Source organism: Rhinolophus sinicus, linkage group LG13 (assembly GCF_036562045.2).
Source record: "Rhinolophus sinicus isolate RSC01 linkage group LG13, ASM3656204v1, whole genome shotgun sequence".
NCBI lineage: Eukaryota > Metazoa > Chordata > Mammalia > Chiroptera > Rhinolophidae > Rhinolophus > Rhinolophus sinicus.
This window is the reverse complement of record NC_133762.1, coordinates 58,172,216-58,195,178: the sequence shown is the minus strand read 5'-3', so window position 1 is coordinate 58,195,178 and position 22,963 is coordinate 58,172,216. Positions and strand designations below refer to the sequence as shown.

Below are 22,963 nucleotides of genomic sequence, written 5' to 3'. Positions count from 1 at the left end.
GAGGAACTTGGTTATTGCTTGCATTCCAAAAGTGAGATATGACCTTACTAGAAGCTCACAGAGCCATCTGTCATCAAATATTAGTCTTTGTGTCAATGGCTGGACTGGCCTGAGGAAATGGGAAACATCAGTGGAGGGAGCCAAATGAAAATCATGTAGTTCAAAAGATTTAAAAGGAGCCAGAGATTTCCAGATAATTTTGACATAAATATATAAAACCACAGCCAAAAGCACTTATACTTGAAATCTTGGCTGCTGAATGCTAATAAGTATTTCCTTTGGATGAGTTTAGTTTCTGTCACTTGGGGTAAATTCTTGAGTAATATAACGTTTATCTGCTTGGATTTGGGGTTGGAATTATTGTGATCTTCTTTAATGTGTTTTGCCAGATGGATACATCAAAATCTGATTGTCACTGAAGCACTCTGCTGCTAACATAACTGCTAGTGACAGGATACTGAAAGTGGATGAAAGCTTGAGAATTGGATGAAAGCTGTTAGGATTTGTAGTTGTTTGGTTCCCTCAATTTTTATTGAGGGAAAGGAGGAGGGAACTCACAAGCTGTCACAAATAGAGAATTGGGCCCCCCAAAATTCTCATCAGTTAATAACTCAACTAAATGCTGTGAGTATAAAACCCCATGTTAATGGAAAGACACAGTGGCATGTTGACCATTTAAAAAGGAAGCACAATTAGAAAAGCAATTCAATGAGATGGAAAGTTCAAGGATAGCCAAGTCCCAGTGGCAGCAAATGCAGGAAATTTTATGGGCCTTATCTGTGTAAAGTCTTCAGACTAGACTGGCCCTGGTAGTGCTCATGCCTGGAGAATGTTTCATTTCCCATTGTTGATGAGAGATCCTGCATAGGCCTCTGTTAGGAGTGACAGGGATGGGTCCCCATAGACAGTTAAGTGAGGTCAACTTTGGTATGTCAAACTTACAGAATTCACCATTGTATTTGGTTTTTCCTGTTTAGAATAATCTTTCCCTAGTGTATTTCAGAGCCAATTCTGACAGATATTTACAATGGATATGGTAGAATGGTGTTCAGCATCCATTCCAGCCCCTGGTAGTACGTCTTGTTATATACTGCAGAGCCTGGAAAGCTAAAAAACATTTTCTAGACTCCCTTGGGGCTATAGTTCCATTGTGATTTAGGTATGTCCTATTAATCAGATGTACTTGTATGAGATTTGGAGAGTCGTTTCATTATAGTGGCTGGGAATGGGGAGTTATTGTTAAATGGGTACAGAGTTTCAGTTCTATAAGATGAAAAGAGTTTTGGATATAGTGGTGACAGTTACACAATAGTGTGACTGTACTTAATGCCATCGAACTGCACACTTAAAAATGGTTTAGATGGTAGATTTTACGTGTATTTTACTTAATGCCATCAAACTGTACACTTAAAAATGGTTAGATGGTAGATTTTACAGGAGAACTGACTCTGGGTGATGAACACACAATGGGATTTATAGATGATGTAATACAGAATTGTGCACCTGAAATCTATGTAATTTTACTAACAATTGTCACCCCAATAAATTTAATAAAAAAAAATTAACAAGAAAAATCATTCCACTCTTGTGCACATATAAAAAGGAAAATAGAAGCCAATTAAATAAATTAATGCTTTCCTAAAACTCCTTTATATATAGAACCTACCTCTTCTAAACCACTTTAGTCACTGATACCAGTGTTTTTCCACATTACCATTCTCTGTGCCATGAAGAGCGTTGGTGATGCAGCATTTAAGAGAGCTCTACTATTGCCTCCAGGAATTTTCATCCAAGCAGCTGACATCCATTCTGCAAGTATAGGTACATTAACACAGGCAATGACATCCATGCCCTTACTGTTGACTGACCAACATAACACATCCCAATTACAGAGTTGTTCAAATGTAGGAAAAAATTGTGCACCAGAAGTAATGAAATATTTTTCTTGACTTCTATTAGCTGATGAGCTGAATGAGCCTAAAATTAGATTGCCAAATGCTCTCTCTAAATGGAAATCTCTAGCCCCATTTAAAGCCCTTCAATGGCTTCCAAACATTGACCAAAGGAAGGTTGAAACTCCTTAGCATGGGGTACAAATTCTTTGTGACCTGTTTCTTGTATTATTTATTTATTTATTTTTAAAATAAATTTCAGGTGTACAAAACAACATAGTGATTAAGCATTAATATAGCTCACAAAGTAATAACCCAATAAGTCTATTACCCATCTGCACTGTACACAGTTATCAGAATATTAGTGACTATATTCCCTATGCTATATTTTATATCCCTGTGACTGCTTTTTAAAATTATAGTTGACATTCATTACTTTATATTAGTTTCAGATGTTAGACATATAATTTTTGAAGTGCTCCCCAATAAGTCTAGTACCCATCTGACACTATACATAGTTTTTACTATGTTTCTTTTAATAAACAGCTATTTTAAACACACAAAAATGCAGAGAACATAGTACAAATAACATAAAGCCACCACCCACATTTGACAAATATTTGAGAAATGTTGACATTTTGCCATGTTTGCCTAGAATATTTTTTTAATTTCTAAATTAAATTTATTGGGGTTACATTGGTTAGTAAAATTACATAGGTTTCAAATGTACAATTCTGTAATACATCATCTATATATTGCATTGTGTGTTCACCATCCAAAGTCAGTTCTCTGTTCATGACCATATATTTGACCTCTTTTACCCTCCTCTACCACCTCTCCCCGCTTACTCTCTGGTAACCACTAAACTGTTGCCTGTGTCCGAGTTTTGTTTGCTTGTCTTGTTCGTTTGTTGCTTTCAGTTTTATATCCCACATATGAGTGAAGTCATATGGTTCTTGATTTTTTTCTGACTTATTTCACTTAGTATGATAATCTCAACCTCCAACCATGTTGTTGCAAATGGCAGTATTTCATCTTTTCTTATGGCCAAGTAATATTCCTTCATATATGTACCACATCTTCTTTATCTAGTTATCTATCAAAGGACACTTCGGTTGTTTCCATGTCTTGGTCACTGTGAATAATGCTGCAATGAACATAGGGATACGTGTATTCTTACAGAGAAATGTTTTTAGATTTTTTGGGTAGATACCCAGGAGAGGGATTGCTGGGTCATATGGTAATTCTATTATTTTTTGATAAATTTCCGTACTGTTTTCCATAGTGGTTGTACCAATTTACATTCCCACCAGTAGCGCATGAGGGTTCCTTTTTCTCCATAATCTCTCTAATAATTGCTATTACTTGTCTTGTTGATAATAGATAGCCATTCTAAAAGGTGTGAGGTAGTATCTCATTGTGGTTTCGATTTTCATTTCTCTAATAGCTAGTGAGGTTGAGCATCTTTTCACATATCTGTTGGGCATTTGTATGTCTTCTTGGGAAAAGTGTCTGTTCAGGTTCTCTGCCCATTTTTTAATTGTATTTTTGTTGTTGAGTTGTATGAGATCTTTATATGTTTTTGATATATCAGAGGTATTGTTTGCAAATATCTTTTCTCATTTGGTTGATTGTCTCTTTGTTCTGTTGATGGTTTCTTTTGCTGTGTGGAAGCTTTTTAGTTTGATATAGTCCCGTTCATTTATTTTTGCTATGACTTCCCTTGCCTTTGAGGTCAAATTAATAAAATCTTCTCTGAACCTAAGATCCATAAGTTTAGTACCTATACATTTTTTCTGCATTGAATATTTGTTTTTTAATCTAAAGAAATAAGCTGTTACTGATTCATTGAATTTCTCTGTATATACCACCTATCCAATTCTCCTCTTTTCTTCCCCAGAGCTAATCACTTTCATGAAGATTCACAAATCCCTTCCATCCATGTTTTACACTTTTACTATATATGAACCCTTTTGTCCCTGTCTATAAACAACACAATGAATTGTTTTGCTTTCACTTTTACATATATTTTATTAATTGTACAAGTCCTCCAGCAATATTTCTTATTGTTTTCCTGCTGGCAGGCACTAATGTTCCCAAATTTTTAACATTTCAAGCAATACTACAATTAAAGTTTTAAGCATGTTTCTTTGTGTATAACAGTGAGAGTTTCTCTATAGTAGCTTTGTCCAATAGAAATACAATAAAGCCGCAAATGAGAGTCACATATGAGGTCTGATCAAACAATACATTGAATGTTTAAATTTAAAAAATGTATTACAGTAAAAGGCACATTGCCATTAATCCCCCTCAAAATACTTCTCCTCTCTTCGAACACACTTATCCCATTATTCTTGCCACTTTCTGAAGCAGTTCTGGAAGTCCATTTTTGTGACTTCTCTAGTTGCGCTGTCGTGGCTGCCTCAATGTCCTGAATCGATTCAAAACGTTTACCTTTCATGGTCATTTTGACTTTGGAGAAGAGTCAGAAGTCACACGGTGCCAGACCCAGTGAATAAGGTGGATGAGGACACACCGTTTAATGTTTTTGACAAAAATTGCCATATACCAGAAGCGATGTGTGACACGGAGCATTGTCATGATGAAGGATGATTTATGGCACACTTTAAAACACACCTTCTCTCAACCGTAGCTCAAACCAAACTGACTGCACCAAACAAGTTGAAGCTTGTCACACACTGTTACTAAGGTTTGACACACCGCTTCCCATATTGAAGACCTCTGCCTTTCCACTGGATGACACTTGGCAGCAGTGTTCACTGTATTTTGAGATCACAACAGAAAGGCTTTGTGTCACACATTGCTTCTGGTATGGCAATTTATGTCAAATTATGGTGTGTCCTCATCCACCTTATTCACTGAGTATGGCACTGTGTGACTTCTGGCTCTTCCCCAAAGTCAAAATGACCATGAAAGGTAAACGTTTGGAATGTATTCAGGACATCAAGGCAGCCACGACAGTGCAACTTGAGACACTCACAAAAAAGTGCTGAAAGAGACACTCACTTCCGGAACTGCTTCACAAAGTGGCAAGAATGATGGGATAAGTGTGTTCAAAGTGAGGGGGAGTATTTTGAGGCAGTTTAATAGCAATGTGTCTTTCGTGTGCTCCAATGTTCATTGCAGCTTTGTTTACGGTGGCCAAGACATGGAAACAACCAAAATGTCCTTCGATAGATGAATGGATAAAGAAGTTGTGGTATAGATACACAATGGAATACTATTCGGCGGTAAGAAAAGATGATATAGGAACATTTGTGACAGCATAGATGGATCCTGAAAGTATAATGCTAAGCGAAATAAGTCAGACAGAAAAAGCAGAGAATCATATGATTTCACCGATATGTGGTATATAAACCAAAAACAGCAAAAGAACAAGACAAACAAATGAGAAACAAAAACTCATAGACACAGACAATAGTTTAGTGGTTACCAGAGGGTAAGGGGGGTGGGGGGTGGGAGATGAGGGTAAGGGGGATCAAATATATGGTGATGGAAGGAGAACTGACCCTGGGTGGTGAACACACAATGGGATTTATAGATGATGTAATACAGAATTGTACACCTGAAATCTATGTAATTTTACTAACAATTGTCACCCCCAATAAATTAAAAAAAAAAAAGCAATGTGTCTTTTACTATAATACAATTTTTTAAAATTTAAGCATTCACCATATTTTTTGATCACACCTCGTTATGTAATTTAAAATTTTTTAGTAGTCACGTTACAAAATTTAAAAAGAAACTGATAAAATTAATTTCAGTAATATATTTTAACCTAGCATATCCAATATATCCATTTCAACATATGATCAATATAAAAATTAATGAAATATCTCACACTATTTCTTTCATATAAAGTCTTTAAATCCAATATGAATTTCTCAGTTTGGACTAGCCACATTTCAAGTGCTTAAGAGTCACATGTGGCTGGTGATTACTTGTATTGGATAGTGTGGCTCTAGAGTAAATATTTAGAGATGGAACCATAGGGTCATAGGTTATGTCGTCTATAACCTTACTTGGTATTATAAATGTGCTTCCAAAGAGTATGAAAGTCCCTCTTTCCTGATGTCACTGGATAATATGTTAGTTTTATTTTTAATTTTTTGAGGAACCTCTGTACTATTTTCCATAGTGGCTGCACCAATTTACATTCCCACAAACAGTACAGAAAAGGGTTCATTTTTCTCCATATTCTTGCCAACACTTGTTATTTCTTTTTTTTTTTAATTAAAGTTTATTGGGGTGACAATGGTTAGTAACATCATATAGGTTTCAGGTGTACAATTCTGTAATACATCACCTATATATCTTATCTTTTTTATAATAGCAATTCTAACAGGTGTCAGATGATATCTCATTGTGGTTTTGATTCGCATTTCTCTGACGATTAGTGATGCTGAGCATCTTTTCATGTACCTGTTGGCCATCTGTATGTCCTCTTTGGAGAAATGTCTAGTTGAATCCTCTGCCCATTTTTAAATCAGATTTTTTTGTTATTGAGTTATATGAGTTCTTTATGTTTTTTTATATGAATCCCTTATCAGATATATGATTTGCGAATATCTTCTCCTATTGAATAGGTTGCCTTTTCATTTTGTTGATGGGTTTCTTCACGATGTAGAAGCTTTTTGGTTTCACGTAGTCCCACTTGTTTATTTTTGTTTTTATTGCCCTTGCCTGTGGAGTCAGAGCTAAAAAATGATTGCCAAGACCAATGTCAAGGAGGTTATTGCCTATGTCTTCATTCTGGCCCTTTAAATTCCTTCTGAGTTTAATGACCAGTTTGTCAAGCTCTGGAAAAGACCTACTGGGGTTTTGATTAAAGTGGCATTGACTTTTTGGATTAATTTGGACAGAATTTGTGATTTTTAAGATATAGATTCTTCCCATTCATAAACACGTAGCTCTCTATTGTTAACAAATGTTTAAAAATTTTGTCTTTCGATAACCTCTTCAAATTTTAAGATTTTTAACATAATTTTTGTTGTTTCTGGGAATGCAAGTATCATTTCTGCATAGTTCCCTTATCCCCCCCAGCTCTACCCCATCCTATATAAAATAAATGTCACGTCCTATGTGGAACTTCCCTAACTCAACCCCAAAAGGAATAATTTTTCCACTCTTCTGAGCTTTTGGGGACTATGTATTTCCCATAATGTACTGTACATAATGCGCTGTATTTCAGGCTTTGTCTCCTTTGTTGGAGTGTAAGCACCCTGAAGTTAGTGACTGTGTTAGATCTGTTGTTGTATTCTCAATGACTAGCACACAAGTGCCTGACACACAGGAAGTGTCAAGATAAGGCTTGCTGAATGAACAAATGATAAAACTGTTTCTGAACTTCAGCTGGTAGAAGCTGGGAGGGTGGTTACCCCAGATCTAGAGTTGAGTCTTTAACACGGTGAGTTCTGATGCTTGACTTCGTCATGTTAACTAAGCTCACAAAAGTTGGATTTATAAATTGGAAGACCAGTGTGAAACAGAAAAAAGATACATATATGTAGGTCTTTGCCTCTGGTTCTTGACACAAAGCTCCTAAAACCCTTGGAATTTCCTGAGTGAGAGGAGTGTCTTTTTTTCAAATGAGGTGACTCTGAGTGGGCTCCTGGGTAGCTTCACCATAGGGGCTGGTCTCCAGAAAGATCAAGTCATTGGAAGCTTGGAACTTTCAGCCACATCCTTGTATTCTCTGGAGAGGGGACGATGGGCCGGAAGTGGCATTAACAATCATTCATGCCTTTGTGATAAAGCCTCCATAAAAATTCCAAAAGCATAGGGTTTGAAAAGCTTTCAGATTGCTGAACACATGGAGGTGCTGGGAGGGTGGTGCCCCTGGCAAGAGTATGGAAGCCCTGTGCCCCTTCCCATATAACTTGTCCTATGCATCTCTTCTGCTTAGATGTTGATTTCTATTCTTTATCATATCCTTTTATTATAAACTGGTAAACATGTTTCCCTGAGTTTTATTAGTCATTCTAGCAATTAAACCCAAGGAACCCTGATTTGTAGTCAAGTCAGACAGAAGTTGTGGAAACCTGGGACCTACTACTTAAGTTACGACTGACGTCTGACGTGGAAGTCAGTTTTGTGAGACTGAGCCCTTACCCTGTGGGGTCTGAGCTAACTCATTAGTGTCAGAATTGAATCGAATTGCAGGACACCCAGGTGTCAAAAGAATTGGTTGATGTAGGGGGGAAAATAAAGTATTGTGAGTGTAGTAGTACTGTGAGAGTAAAGAAAAACATGGGAATGTTTTCCCCATATAACCTGTTTATTAAGTTTTGCTGTAGTGCTGCTTTTACCAGAGAAACAAGACAAGCCATGGGTCAAGTGCAGGACCTCCCCAAGAGCTTAACCCCCTGGAGACCTCAAAATAGATCAGAGTTGTTTGGTGAGCAGAACAGAGCAGAGCTTCCAGCTCCATTCATTTAGCCATATCTTCCTATCATTTCTACTATTATTTTCTTAGTATATTTTTAAAAGTAAATTCTCTTCTTTCCCCTAAAATTTATTTAAAAAGAAAACTTTGTATCACTTCTATACTTTTTAAAATAGGGTCACTGGAGATAAACATAATAGAAAGTAACCGAAAATAAAAAAATGTTATTAAATTTTAAGCGGAAAATTTTGCCTGCTAAAGGTATTGGACAAGAGGCCTACTCCACCACTATTTGAAAGTAAGAGACCGTGTTTCCCCGAAAATAAGATCCGGTGGGAAAATCAGCTCTAATGTGTCTATTGGAGCAAATGTCAACATAAGACCCGGTCGTATATAATAGTAAAATAAGACCGGGTCTTATATTAATTTTTGCTCCAAAAGATGCATTAGAGCTGATTGTTCGGCTAGGTCTTATTCTCAGGGAAACAGGGTATGTGTTACCAAACCTAGGCATTCTTCTGGACCATCATCAGTACACAACATGTGATCTCTAGTAAAAGGTGTTCAGATGTAGGTCAACTATGTTTATTGTTGGATTTTTGTGTGTGTGGAATAATTTCAGATTTATAGAAAAGTTGCAAAAGTAAAACAGTTCTTGCATACCTTTCACCCAGTTTCAGTTTCCCCTAATACTACATTTCTCTAATCTTACAAATGTACCACGGTACATTTGTCAAAACTAAGAAACCAACACTGGTACATTACTACTAAAAACTCCAGGCTTTCTTTGGATTTCATCATATTTTCCATCTATGTCCCGTTTTTATTCAAGGATCCAACCTAAGATCCCACATTTCATTTAGTTGTCATGTCTCTTGTTTTAAAGATTTTATTGGGGAACAGTGTGTACTTCCAGGACTTTTTTCCAAGTCAAGTTGTTGTCCTTTCAGTCTTAGTTGTGGAGGGCACAGCTCAGCTCCAGGTCCAGTTGCTGTTACTAGTTGCAGGGGGCACAGCCCACCAAACCTTGCGGGAGTCGAACCGGCAACCTTGTGGTTGAGAGGACGCGCTCCAACCAACTGAGCCATCCGAGAGCTCAGTGGCAGCTCAGCTCAAGGTGCCGTGTTCAATTTTATTTTTTTTCAGGGGAGAGCGCTAACGCAGTCCCCCACTACCACAAATTATGCAGTTGAGTTTCCCACATTTGGGGAAATTGTAGGGGTCAGCACATCCTGAGTGCAATGGATAAGCCTCCCCCTAGGAAAACCACCTTCGTGATCATGGTATCTCCACTGCCAGGTATGTATCCGTGTTCAATCTTAGTTGCAGGGGGCGCTGCCCACCATCCCTTGCGGGACTCGAGGAGTCGAACTGGCAATCTTGTGGTTGAGATCCCAGTGGCCCATGTGGGAATCGAACCGGCAGCCTTCGGAGTTAGGAGCACGGAGCTCTAACCACCTGAGCCACTGGGCCGGCTCCCTGTCATGTCTCTTTTGTCTCCTCTGGTCTGTGACAGTTCCTGCCTTTCTTTGATTTTCGTTAGACGGTTTTGACGAGTACGGGACAGGTATTTGGTCAAACGTCCCTCAATTTGAGTTTATCTGATTTTTATTTCTCATGATTAGACTGCAGTTATGAGTGTTTGGGAAGATCACCACAGACATGAAGTGTCTTTCTCACTGCAGCACATTGGAGGTACCTGACATCCACATGACCTATCAATGGTGACATTCACCTTGATCACATGGTTAAAGAGGTGTCAGCCAGGTTTTTCCATTGTTATGTTACCACTTATCTCTTTTCATACTCTATTTTGTAGAAAAGACACACTAAGTCCAGCCAACATTAAAAGAGGGGTGGGGGAAGAAGTAAGCTCCACTTCCTGGGTCAGATGGTTGGAAGAAACTTAGTTCATCTGTTATTTTCCAGATGGTATATATAAACACCCAGAGAAATACTCCAGGTACTGTGCCTGCTATCCTGAGACCCCACTGGGCTTCACAATGGGGTGGGGAGACTGGAGGATTTCCCTGCTAACTGGTTCCCATTGAGCAGTCACCTTTTGAGGAATAGCCAGACTGTTTTCCAAAGTTGCTGCAGCATTTTACGTCTCCATCAGCAGTGTATAAGGGAATTTCTCCACATCCTCACCAACACTTGTATTACCTGTCTTTTTGATTCTAGTCATTCCAGTGGGTGTGAAGATACCTACTGATATCTCACTGTGGTTTTGATTTGCATTTCTCTTATAGGTAATGATACTAAGCATCTTTACATGCACTTATTGGCCATTTGCATATCTTCTTTGAAGCAGAATCTATTCAGAACCTTTGCTCATTTTTAAACTGGGTTGTCCTTTTAGCATTGAGCTATAAGAGTTCTTTATATATTCTGGATACAGGTTTCTTTTTGATTTGCATAAAAAATAGGATTTGCAAACATTTTATCCTGTTCTTTTCACTTTCTTGTAGTGTTCTTTGCAATAAAAAGGTTTTAACCTTGGTATAGTCCAATTTATCTAGTATTCTCTGTCGTTAGTACTTTTGGTGTCAAATCTAAGAATCCATTGCCTAATGCAAGGTCACAAAGATTTACACCTATGTTTTCTTCTAAGAGTTTCATACTCTTACATTTACGTCCTTAAACAATTTTGAGTTAATTTTGTATGCAGTGTGAGGTAGGGATACAACTTCATTCTTTTACATAAAACTATCCAGTTGTCCTAGCATCATTTGTTGAAAAGACCGTATTTTCCCACTGAATGGTCTGGACACCCATGTCGAAAATTAATTGGCCATAAATATGAGATTTATCTCTTGGTTATCAATTCTAGATTATACATAAATCAATATTTCATATAAACCAATATCATATGTAAATCAATACATGTTTGTGCCAGTACCACACTGTCTTAATTACTGCAGGTTTTTAGTAAGTTTCAAAATTGGGAAATGTGAGTACTCGGTTTTGTTTTTCTTTTTTAAGACTGTTTGGCCATTCTGAGTACCTTGAATTTCCATATGAATTTTAGGATAAGCTTGTCAATTTCTATAAAGAAAATAATTTGAATTTTGATGGGCATTGCATTAATCACTTCGCTTTTTGATAACTGAAAAATGAATATGCTAGTTCATAATTATATCATAAAATTTCACTGGAATAGCAATGTGGCCCTAACGTATTAAAAATCACAAAACTTAAAAGGACATGTTTATTTTGGAAATCACATATGAAGATAGGGTTTCAGTTTCTTTAAAGACTTTATTTCCAACAGCTGTTATACCTTATTAGTCATAAAAATTATCAAAATGGTCAGTGGATGTGTTATGGTTTCTAGGACGTAAAGCAGCTTCAATTTCTGAGTTACTGTCATCAGACTCACTCCAGAAGGCTGGAAGAGAAAACCGGACAGCTATTTAACATCTCAGCACTGATTAGCTTGGCTTAATCAGCCGGATTGGTTAATTGGAACACTGGCCTGCAAAAGGCCCGCTAGGGATACCATGTGATGTATCTGACTAGATATACCCAGAATGCATGTCAATACTGCACAAATTTACACATTTCACAATGTGTTCTATGCATTGTTATGGAAAACACTTTGTAGAATCTTTCTTTTCCTTTCTGTTGTGTCCAACCCTTCACTGTAGGTTTGGGATTTTAAATCAGGATTAACATGGAAGCTGGGTTACCTGGGTGCTTTATCAGGCCTGATACCACCTTACCTCACCTCAGCCGCCCCTCTACTTTGATCTCCCTCTGTTCTTCACAAGAGCAGAGAGGAGAAGGGAAGATATAGTGGAGGAATAGTAGTGAGGTTTACGGTGACACAGGGGATAAGTACACATGGTTTACTTGGGAGGTAATCCTGGGAATGATGGGGGTTGGGGAACTGGGAGAGTGACACAGGGAAGAGAGGAAACCAACAGAGGGTGTTAATGAACAGGGCTGGCAGTGGACACCTGGGGCTCAGTCCTGCAGGGGGCCCTCTGAGAGACTGCAGAACTCTCTTCAAATTGTCCCAAAGAAGAATGAGGAAGTGGGGTTATTTATCCACCAACTCCCATCTCTCATTGTTTGATGGTTGTTCACAACCAGGGCATCAACTCTCTAGCACTGTGGGCTGCCCTGTAAGGAATGAGCATGCTCCTGTGGCCAAAGAAAGCCCCCAGGTGGCAATACTCAGCTGCCTGATGTACAAGGCCAAGGACATGTCAGTGAACTGTACTGAGGTAACCTCCAAAGTGGTTAGACAGGATGTGGTGGGGCACATTGTCTGCTACATTGACAATCTCCATGACTACCAATATCTACATGGCATGACTTGTCAGCTCTGCAATGACTTCTTACATACAACCTCATTTAATATTTTCATCAACCTGGTAAGGTAAGTATTAATGTCTCTGATTTACTGAGCAAATTGAGGCTGCGAGAGGTTAAGTAACTAGCCATAATTAGAGTTTGTGAGTCGTCAAACCAGGAGTAACACCCAGGTTGTCTGACGCAAACCCATGCTCTCAAATATAACCCACTGGAAATGGGATTTAAGGAGACAGGAGTAGAGAGAGCCCAAGCTTGGCAGGGGGTATTTCACAGTGTTAATGTGGAAGGAGGGTTAGATTCTCTCTGTAAATGGGTAGTTGAAGGATGAGTAGGAGCTCAGTAGGCTGAGGAAAAGGAAAAGGAACATCATGGAGAAGGAATAACATTAGCAAAGGCACAGAGGTACAAGTGTGGTGTATCTGGAGAAACCTGGTTGTGACTTGACCCAAAGAGGACAAGGCCTTGGGAGAAACTAGGCTGGAGAGTAGGGATGGGGCGAGACCACAAAGGGAGAAAGTTATAGACTGTCTCCTGTAGGTAGTGGGAAGACATTGGCAATTCTTAACCAGGAAGGTAAGAAGGTTAAATGAGGTTTTAGATGCTGGTGGCCAGGTGGAGGACAGTCAGGAGATGGGAGGGGTTGGATATGAGGAAAACAGTTGGATCTCCTGCATGGGCCCTGTCATGTCTTGAGCAGTAGTTACTTGTGGGCATTAGCAGTGAGGATGGAGACAGAGGCAGGAAACATTTCATAGGTAGAATATATTGGTGTTGGTATTCAATTAGTTGTGGAGGTCAGGATCCCCTCACTATTCATAACTGCAAATTAAAATGCTATGCCTCTGTGGCCCATGGCACCGAAGTGTGCTCAGGTCACAGCCCTGTCACTGAAGCCCTCCAATCCCCTCAGAGACAACATCAACCCAGAGGGAGCTACAAGAGCTGCCCTTGTGATCACAGCCATGCTTCATAGCCCTAACACACGTAAACAAATACATGTCACAACAACTCTTTTGGTCAACACACAAAATGAAAATCTGGTATTCTGTTATTTCTCTTACCTTTCAACTTTAAATTGGTAGGTAGTTTCTTTTTATTTTCATGCCTGTAAAATAAAGAAATAACCTAAGTTCTAAGAAAAAGGAAAACCAGACTAATATTTTTACAATGAACACCTTAGGGAAGAAGCACACGTTATTTACTGAAAGGCCAGAAATTTTACGTTTAATCCCCAAGTTTTAAAAGCAAAAAGAAAATGGCCAAGCTGCTGAGGCTAGAGGTATTTGCTAATGCTTTGGTGGGAGGGTCCCTGTTGAGACAGCTGACTGCTGTCCCTGAGTGCTGGCTCCGCAGAGACCCAGTTGGACTCCGCTCTGCCTTGTGTGTGCCAAGCGGCACTGTACACTGTGCTCCTCCTGGAGAACGAATGCGTGGCAGTGGGCAGAGGACCAATTTCCCCTCAACAGTCTCTGGAAAACACTAATGTGTAAAGCTTAGCACTCGTAGACAAGCTAAAAGAGAAATCCCTGAAGTGGGGATTCCAGATGTTAGGGTACAAGGAGAAGCTGGTGAGGAAGTTAAAATACTTATCTCCATTAAACCAGGGATACCAATACTTAACAGTTTAACAAAGGAGTTAAAAATAAACTCTGTTTCGTTCATTAAAAATATTAACACATGGTAGAGAAAAAATGCAAGTACCTTGGACACCTATGTTTAGTGCTCCATGTATCACATACATAAAAATGCAAGTGTCTGCGGCACCTAGTACTTAACAGCTTGTTCACTAAAGCCAATATAACAACAAATAGATCTATGGGATACAAGGCCCATCACAGCACTCCTTTTCAAGAGCTTTTGCAATTTTAATGAATTTAAAAGTCCCCTCTGGGAGCACATCATTTGATTTTTAAAATTATACTTAAATTCTTTATGGTCCATACTGATAAAGAATGAAAATTCAATCGAGTAAATTTGAAGATCTAATAATTGGCTTTATTGAATGATTCATGCATTGGGTAGCATCCCATTGTAGCAAGTAGAGGGAAGGCCCAAGAAGCTGTACAATGTGGAAGGCTTTTATAGACAGAAACTGGGCCAGAAAAGGAAATTAGCAAAAGAAAGGCTTGTTTCAGGCAATGGTACCTTCCCTCAGGGGAACACGGTGTGTGTGTCTTATCAGGCAGATTGCCTCAGTTTACTTTGGAGGCCGGGATGAAGAGGACCTTCGTGACAGATTACCTCATTGGTACTAACTAGAAAATTGCAGACTGACATTCATATTACATTCCAGAGAAGGCTGAAACTGCAATCAGGTCAAGTATTAAGTCTAGGTTCTGTCATGGGCTTTAGCACAAGCGACTCCATTTTGGGCCTGTTTTCTCTTTAACAATACTGAATGGTCAAGGGAGATATTAAAGAAGAAACTGTTACATGTGTATGGCTTGCCATTTTGATTGATTTTCTTGTGTTTTTGCCAAAGTATTTGCTTGCATTTACATTTACAGATTATTTCATTAAAGCAGATTCCATCCTTTTAGATGGGGAGACTGCTGAGAAAAGACACAGATCCCAATATGCACCATCACAGCTCTTCTCACAGCTGGTACCCTAGTCTTCTAGATGCAGGACCCATCTTCTCCTTCCCATTGGGTCAAGTCAAGTTAACCTATGGCTTAAAAATCTGCCTTTTGCCATAATTGCATTACATTTTTTTCCTCAGTAAAACAAGCTCCACTAAGGTATCATCCTCTAGGCTCAGTATCTGTCAATGCTCCCTTTAAACTTGGTGTCTGTTTATTTGCTATGACCCACTAGTGGCTTGTGGCCATTTCCCCATGACCATCCGAAAGGGTGCAGGGCTAACCGATAATCATGGAGACTGCCAGTAAAGTGCGCACTGACATGAACCTGAAAGACTCCATCTTACATAACGCCTGCCCCTGCCACACACGCAGACAGATATTAAACAACTGTGGGTTGTGTCACTATTTATCCACCTCCCATTTCACGAATACAATGGGCTAGGTACTAGAGGGGAGAGGTAGATTATAAAAACACTGGTGGGCGCAAAAAGAGGCTAATTTGCCAGCTGTGGCCCAATGACAAGAGTCCTGTGGGGAAGAGGGGGAGAGCACTAGCCGGGAGAACTGAGTGCACAGGGTGGGTGATGGGGTGGCTGCAGGATCCCCAAGGAAGCAAGGAGCCTCCTGGACTTTGCTTTGAAAGGCAGAAAGCATCTCACAGGTTGGGACCGAGGAACAGTGGGATGCAGTGGGACATGGCAGCTGGGAGCCCTTCACAAGAGCAAGGGCATGGAGGCAGGCAAGTACAGGCCAGGTCCCCACAGCCTAGGCCACTTTCCTAGCGCCAAGAACATGACCAGTGCTCACTTACTGAGTGAGACAGGTTAGTTAGCATGTTGTTAGGTAGACAGGAAGGTCCCTGGTGGAATAAACAAAGACAGCCATATCCTGAAACTCCAGATTCTGAAATGGCTCATTCACTCCAGGACAAAATGTAATGGCACCTTGAGTTTAATAAGTTATCTCGCAAATCCCTTTTGGCCAAATAGAGCGGATCTGATAGATACAAATGGGTTATTTCGTTAATCCCTTCAGGATGGGCAAACAGAGTAAACCTGATAGATGAATTCCATTAGAAGGCGTCAGCTCCCTTCTTCAAACGGGCAAGAGAAGATATAAGAATAAGAGCCTTTGCCCTACATTGGGCACCCAGTCGGGACACCCTCTTATTCGAGAGCTGTGACTCTTTACTTTTAATAAACTATTCTCTTTTGCAACTCCTAGCCTCTCCTTGGTCCGTGCTTCTATTCTTCAGTTTTGTAGACACGATCCCGGCACTCAGAAATTTCCTACATCATTTGGGGGCTCGCTCACGATTGAAGGAGAGGTAAATATTATCTGTGCCTTTCTACTTGCCCATTTATGGGCCTTCATCATTTTTTTGGTCTCTTTCTCCTGTCACACATAGTGGGCCTCCGTCAGCCACTTAAAAGTGAATAAAGCGGCTGTTAATCTTAAGCCACGGAGTGAAAGGTCTTGTGTGAGGGCTCTGATCAATCCCCTCTGGAGCTGAGCTGGGGAAATGTTGACCTTAGCCCGACTGCCTTCTCTCTTGTAGGGAGGGGGGCCAAAGGTGGCGTGAGGTTGGGATGAACAATCCTCGGTCGGTAGCAACTGAGGGGCTCTGGTCACTGCTACTCTGTGGTGAGTTCCCGAAGGCTCCCTGGTTCTTCCCCCGACCCAACTGCCCATAAGGGTGCCGTTCGGAGCCTTCCTCTCCCCTCTCTGCTACATTCTCCTATTCCTCCGCTGCCTTTTTCCTTTCCACGAGGAGGCTGAATACAGGTGCATGGCTGGAGTTGTGGGCCTTTACAGACAACTAAGGTGCTCTGGCCACGGCTACTCTGTAGTGGGTTCCAAAAGTCTCACTGGTGCCTTCCCAGCCCGACTGCCCGTAAGGGTGCCAGCTGAATGTGTTGTCCAATCATGCTGCTCTTTTAATCCTGCCACTATCTCTCCTCAGCTCTTGAGACATTGGTCTGGGGCACCTTCCCTGTGAGACCTCCTCAACACTCTCCATCAGTCTCAAGACATCTTAAGATAAGAACATGGACCTCTGTCTCTATAGGACATGCCTTGTTACTCAGGATGAAATTTACTGACATATAACATACCCTCTCATATCAGCCTATCAGGATCTCCTCTTAGTTTTAAAGCACAGATGGAGGTGTCCTGGAATTCACACCCAACATCTCTATTGTTTTTGTGCCCTTCCCACCTGTTGCCGATTTTCCAATAATTGTTTAGGGGCTCAAGTTCATCTAGGATGCTGCCCCTGGGGTCCTGAGTATTTTGCCGCTTTCCTTTTATACCTTTGTTGTTGCCGACCATCAGGCAAAGTTTTTAAGGAGGACCGACATATTCCGGACTCACTTTTCCTTAAGGAAGCAGTCTTGTCTGAAGCCTTTTGGGGCTTCAGATCTCTCTTTCTGTCGCCCTTCACATATTGGGCTTCAGGGCCTCCTTCTACTCCTTCTCGTCTATGCCCTATGCCTTCCTTACAGGCTTTGAGTATATATATACTCCTTCCTTAAACACCTCTATTCAGAAGGCCACTATTACATCAATTGCGCCATCAATTTTCGAGATGCCCAGAGTCGGGCCATATACCCTTCTACTTTAAAACACCCCATCGTTGGCCACCGCCTTTATCGATCTGTGGGCGGTTGGCACCAGACATCCAGGTGGGGACACACATAGATTTAGGTAGACACTCACTGGGGACACAGGTCGGGCAGCCCAGGTAAACACGACTAACCCTGGCGCACACGCCTGGGAACTGACTGTGCAGTCTCCTTGGCTCAAGCTTTAGAGGATGCTCTCGTAACAGTTGTTGGAGATGAATTGCAAAGGGACACCTTTCTTTTCTCCCTCCCTTCCAGATGGGCAATCAGCTCTCATGTGCCTTCACCCCCCTGGATTGTATCTAGAAACACTGAGACAAATTTGACCCTCAGAATCTGAAGAACCGGCACCTGGTCTTCTTTTGTTCCGAGATTTGACCTCAATACAAATTAAAAGATGGGGAAATCTGGCCTCCTGAGGGAAGTAGCAACTATAGTACGATCTTACAGTTAGATTTATTTTGTAGATGGTATGGCCAGATGTGCCAGGTTTCTAGAAGCCCTCATTGCGGGCACTAAAAAAAAAAGTAACTAAATTGATACCATGTTTCCCCAAAAATAAGACCTAGCCACACAATCAGCTCTAATGTGTCTTTTGGAGCAAAAATTAATATAAGACCCAGTCTTATTTTACTACAAGATCGGATCTATATAATATAATATAACATAATATAATATAGGGTCTTATGTAATATAAGACTGGGTCTTATATAAAATATAATAATAATATAATATAATATAATACTGGGTCTTATATTAATTTTTGCTCCAAAAGACGCATTAGAGCTGATTGTCCGGCTAGGTCTTATTTTCGGGGAAACATGGTAATTCAGGAAAAAAGGGAGCTCCACCCATCTCCTAACCTACCTATAACCAGAAATGCCTGATGCTGAGGTAACTAAAGGAAAAAATGACACTTTTAAAACCAAGCAGCTAATTCTCAAGCCAGACCCCTTCCTCTTACTCAGCTGCTGTGGTTCTAAGTCCTGCAGGGACCACCCGCAGTGGGATTCATTGTAAGGGAAATGGTCTTTGGACTGGAGTCCGCCTTCCTCCCAGAGTACTAGCATTCTGAATAAGCCTACTTTTAAAATCATGCTATCCCTGTTGCAGAATTTGTCAAGAAAATAGCTTGGGTTATTGACTTTGGGATCTCATAGAGTTAAAAACTAATAAAATGTTAACAGATGAAACATTTCAGTAATAATATAGTGTGGATGTTTAGACAAGGTTTCTTACCTTCTGTTGGTAACTTAAGATTTCAGTTTTACTAAGTTGTATTAAATGATAAAAATTATTAAATATCTAGGTACTTCAAAATAATGAAATACTGAAATATTAATTATTAGATAGGTCTAAGTTCATTTATTTCTGGCTTCTTGTCACAGAAATAAATGTATCTTATATTTTATTACAAAAGCCCATGCTTTTGAAGGTTGCCAAATATATTTCTGGATTTGCCAGTGGAAGTGCTAATTGCTTGCTTTTGGTTGTCAGTAAAAATTAAGGTTCTGAAGACAAATGATCAGAAGTTCCATATGTTTAGGCTTTTTTCACTCTAAGAGACAATCCAGACCTCTGTAAGAAATGTAAAGTTGATCCGGCTCTTTTGGCTGTAATTTCTTGTCTCTGTCTTCAAAAGGAAACCCCCTCAAAGGAGATCCACTCAAAGGAAACTCCAACAGGACTCTCCCTTCCGGAGGAGGAGGCCCTTACGGGAGACACCCAGTCAGAAGACCATCCCAAACCTCTCTACCCTTGTCTTCCTCCTGAGCCAGCTCTTGCCCAGGCTCCCTCTCGTTGCCCTCCTTATCCAGGACCTCCTGTACAACAGCGCCCCCAGCTGGAAGCAAATCTTCCCTTACAGGAGATGCCGGGAGAATTTGGGCCTGGCAGAGTTCAGGTCCCTTTCTCCCTACAGGATCTCAAACAAATAAAAGGAGACCTAGGGAAGTTTTCAGACGACCCTGATAAATATATAGAAGATTTCCAAAACTTAACCCAGCTCTTTGACCTCTCTTGGAAAGATGCCATGTTAATCTTAAATCAGACTCTCACTAATTCTGAGAAACAAGCAGCCCTACAAGCTGCCGAAAAGTTTGAAGATGTTCAGTTCCTAGCATATCATGATCAACAGGCAGGACGGGGCTTCATTTGGGAGCCCTTCCCTACAGGAAAACAAACAGTACCCACTAACGATCCACAACGGGATCCTGATACAGCCATAGGAAATTGGCAGAGAAAACACTGTCTGGCATGCATTTTAGAGGGACTGAGGAGAACAAGAACCAAATCCATCAATTATTCAAAGCCATCTACCATTAGCGAGAATTCGGAAAAAAATCCCTCAGCCTTTTTAGAAAGGCTCAGGGAGGCCTTAATTAAATACACTCCTATAAGGCCAGACACCCTTGAAGGGGAAATTCTTCTGAAAGACAAATTTATAACGCAGGCTGCCCCAGATATCCACAGGAAATTACAAAAATTGGCTATTGGCCCCGAAGGCACCTTGGACCAATTACTCAGGGTAGCTAACACTGTCTTTTACAATTGGGACGAGGAGAAAGCCCAGGAAAAGGAGAGGAAAATAAAAAAGAAGGTGGAAGTATTGGTGGCTGCCTTACAGGCTACAACCCAACAGGATACCCAGGGAAATCGAACTGCCACCGTTGGGGGCAGTCTGGACATTGAAGAAAGGAATGTTCACAGAGACTAGAGCCAACCCGGAGACCTCCAAGGCCCTGTCCCATCTGTAAAGGGGATCACTGGAAGTCAGACTGCCCCCAGAGGCCTCCACCCCTGAGGCCAGGCTTGCCTAGACTCCCACACTGAGGAGGCCACACTGACTGAAGGTGCCTGGGGCTTCTAATGGTGGCTCCTTCGTCCCATCTAAACATCGGGACTCCTAAGCCCTGGGTAACCCTAGAAGTAGAAGGAAAATCTATCAATTTCCTTCTAGACCCAGGAGCCACCTTCTCTGTCCTTCTCTCCAACCTAAGGACCTCTCCAATTGACATGTTACTGTCTGTGGAGTAATGGGCAAGCCAATTACTAAATATTTTTCTCAGCCCTTAGGCTGCATATGGAGGTGACCTAAAGTTCTCGCATTCTTTCTTAATCATCCCAGAAAGTCCTACCCCACTGTTGGAAAGGGACATTATGAGCGAAATGCTCATTCTCCTGGCCCCTGGAAGTCCTCCTAGCTGCCTCTCGGTAAGAGAACCGACATCAACCCTGATGTTTGGGCCACACAGGGGGTAGTTGGTCGTGCCTTAACAGTCACCCCGGTCCACGTTCATCTTACGGATTCCACTCTATTTCCTTGCCAAAACCAATAATACCCTTAGATAACACAGATTGGACGCTCTTCATTGATGGGAGCTCTTTTATAGAAAATGACATACGTGGTAACTTAAGAATGTGGTTTTACTAAGTTCTATTTCTAGCTTCTTGTCACAGGAATTGGTATGTGTTTTCAAGAAAGATATAAGGCATGGAAATACCTGGTATGTCCATTGCTTTAAATGTAGAGATTAGTCAAATGGCTTGCTCAGTGACAAAGGCCCTCAACGCTACCTCACAGGCTATCCATGTCATGGGACAAGAGTTAGGACAGGTCAAAAAAACAGCTCTCAAAAACAGAGCTGCCATAGATTATCTACTCCTCAAACACAATCAAGGATGTAAAAATATTAAAGGATTATGCTGTTGCAATCTCTCTGATAATTCACAGTTAACTGAAGATAAAGTTCAACAAATTCATAATAGGTTTCCAATATTACAAAAAACGATTCTTCAGCCTAGATTTTTCCTTCCTTACTTCCTGACTTCCCAATTTAATGGGACTTAAGGAAACTTTTCTCATTTTTCTTTTATTCATTATTATACGTATTATCTCATGCTGTTGCCTACAATACGTCTCAGCTTACAGACTACCCACTGGTTGGCTACAATGGCCTACAGGACAATAACATCCTCACTTGGATTTGTTCATCTACCAGGGACCATTAGATAGACCTCTGCCGACAAGCCCTTGCTGCCGGTCTCTTTCTATGCCCCTCCTCACCCTGGAGTAGCCAGAGTGGTCATTGCACCTGTTCCCTAATGGCAGTTGGGTTACGTCTTCAGAGGGGGGATTGAGACAAGTTATTTAGCATGTTGTTAGGTAAACAGCAAGGTCTCTGGTGGAATAAACAAAGGCAGCCATATCATGAAACTCCAGATTCTGAAATGGCTCATTCACTCCAGGTCAAAATGTAACGCGCCTTAAGGTTAGTAAGTTACCCTGTTTCCCCGAAAATAAGACCTAGCCAGGTCTTATATTAATTTTTGCTCCAAAAGACGCATTAGAGCTGATTGTCCAGCTAGCTCTTATTTTCGGGGAAACAGGGTATCTCGTAAATCCCTTATGGCCAGACAAACGGAGCAGATCTGATAGATACGAATGGATTATTTTGTTAAACCCTTCAGGATGGGCAAACAGAGCAAATCTGATAGACGAACTCCATTAGAAGGCGCCAGCTCCCTTCTTCAAGTGGGCAAGAGAAGATATAAGAATAAGAGTCTTTGCCCTACGTTGGGCACCTAGTCAGGATCCCCTCTTGTTCAAGAGCTGCGACTCTTTACTTTTAATAAACTATCCTCTTTTGCAACTCCTCGCCTCCTTTCCTTGGTCTGTGCTTCCATTCTTCAGTTTGATGAGGCACGAGCCCAGCACTCATGGAAATTTCCTATATCCTTACCAGCTCTACTTGGCTGCCTCCGAAGTGCCTCATGGTGAACACGCCCGTCCACCATCACACTCACAATCTCCCCCATGTGGGCCCCTCCCTGCCAAACCAGGCCCCTTCCCCACTCTCAGCCAATGGCACCCCAACCTTCTAGTCGTTCCCAAGCCCCTCTCCACTCCTCATCCTCCCACACCCAATCTGCCCCTAGGTCCTGCCAAGTTTACTTCCTGTAATGGTGACTCTATACCTTCTATTTTGAGATTTAAACCTGTGATGTAATTTGATTTGACAGTATGGGTTGGCTTGGGACTTTTTGAATGCTTTTTTTTTCTTTGTGTCCCTCCTGCCAAACCTCAATGATTCTGTTTACTGTACACTTACTATGCACACCCACTAGTTTCAA

At 40.9% G+C, this 22,963-nt stretch overlaps 1 protein-coding gene and 1 non-coding gene across 17 annotated transcripts in view; both read right to left on the bottom strand.

Moving 5' to 3' along the window:
* Positions 1 to 1,666: 1,666 nt before the first annotated feature.
* The window catches only part of KIZ (kizuna centrosomal protein), a 164,519-nt gene continuing 143,222 nt past the window's right edge, over positions 1,667 to 22,963 (bottom strand). For 9 of the 16 annotated variants that reach the window (XM_074317316.1, XM_074317322.1, XM_074317317.1 and 6 more), the window contains 2 exons: positions 13,683 to 13,726; positions 1,667 to 1,809 (listed from right to left, as the gene is read on the bottom strand). In XM_074317316.1, the coding sequence (XP_074173417.1) occupies positions 1,682 to 1,809; positions 13,683 to 13,726 (172 nt within the window). In that variant the 3' untranslated portion in view covers positions 1,667 to 1,681. Of the gene's footprint in view, positions 1,810 to 11,495; positions 11,690 to 13,682; positions 13,727 to 22,963 lie in introns of those variants that run through there. The other 7 variants (XM_019717480.2, XM_019717485.2, XM_019717487.2 and 4 more) reach the window with 1 other exon arrangement.
* On the bottom strand, positions 9,442 to 9,605 carry LOC141568414 (U1 spliceosomal RNA). Its single transcript, XR_012491540.1, has one exon. It is a non-coding gene; the product is annotated as a U1 spliceosomal RNA (small nuclear RNA).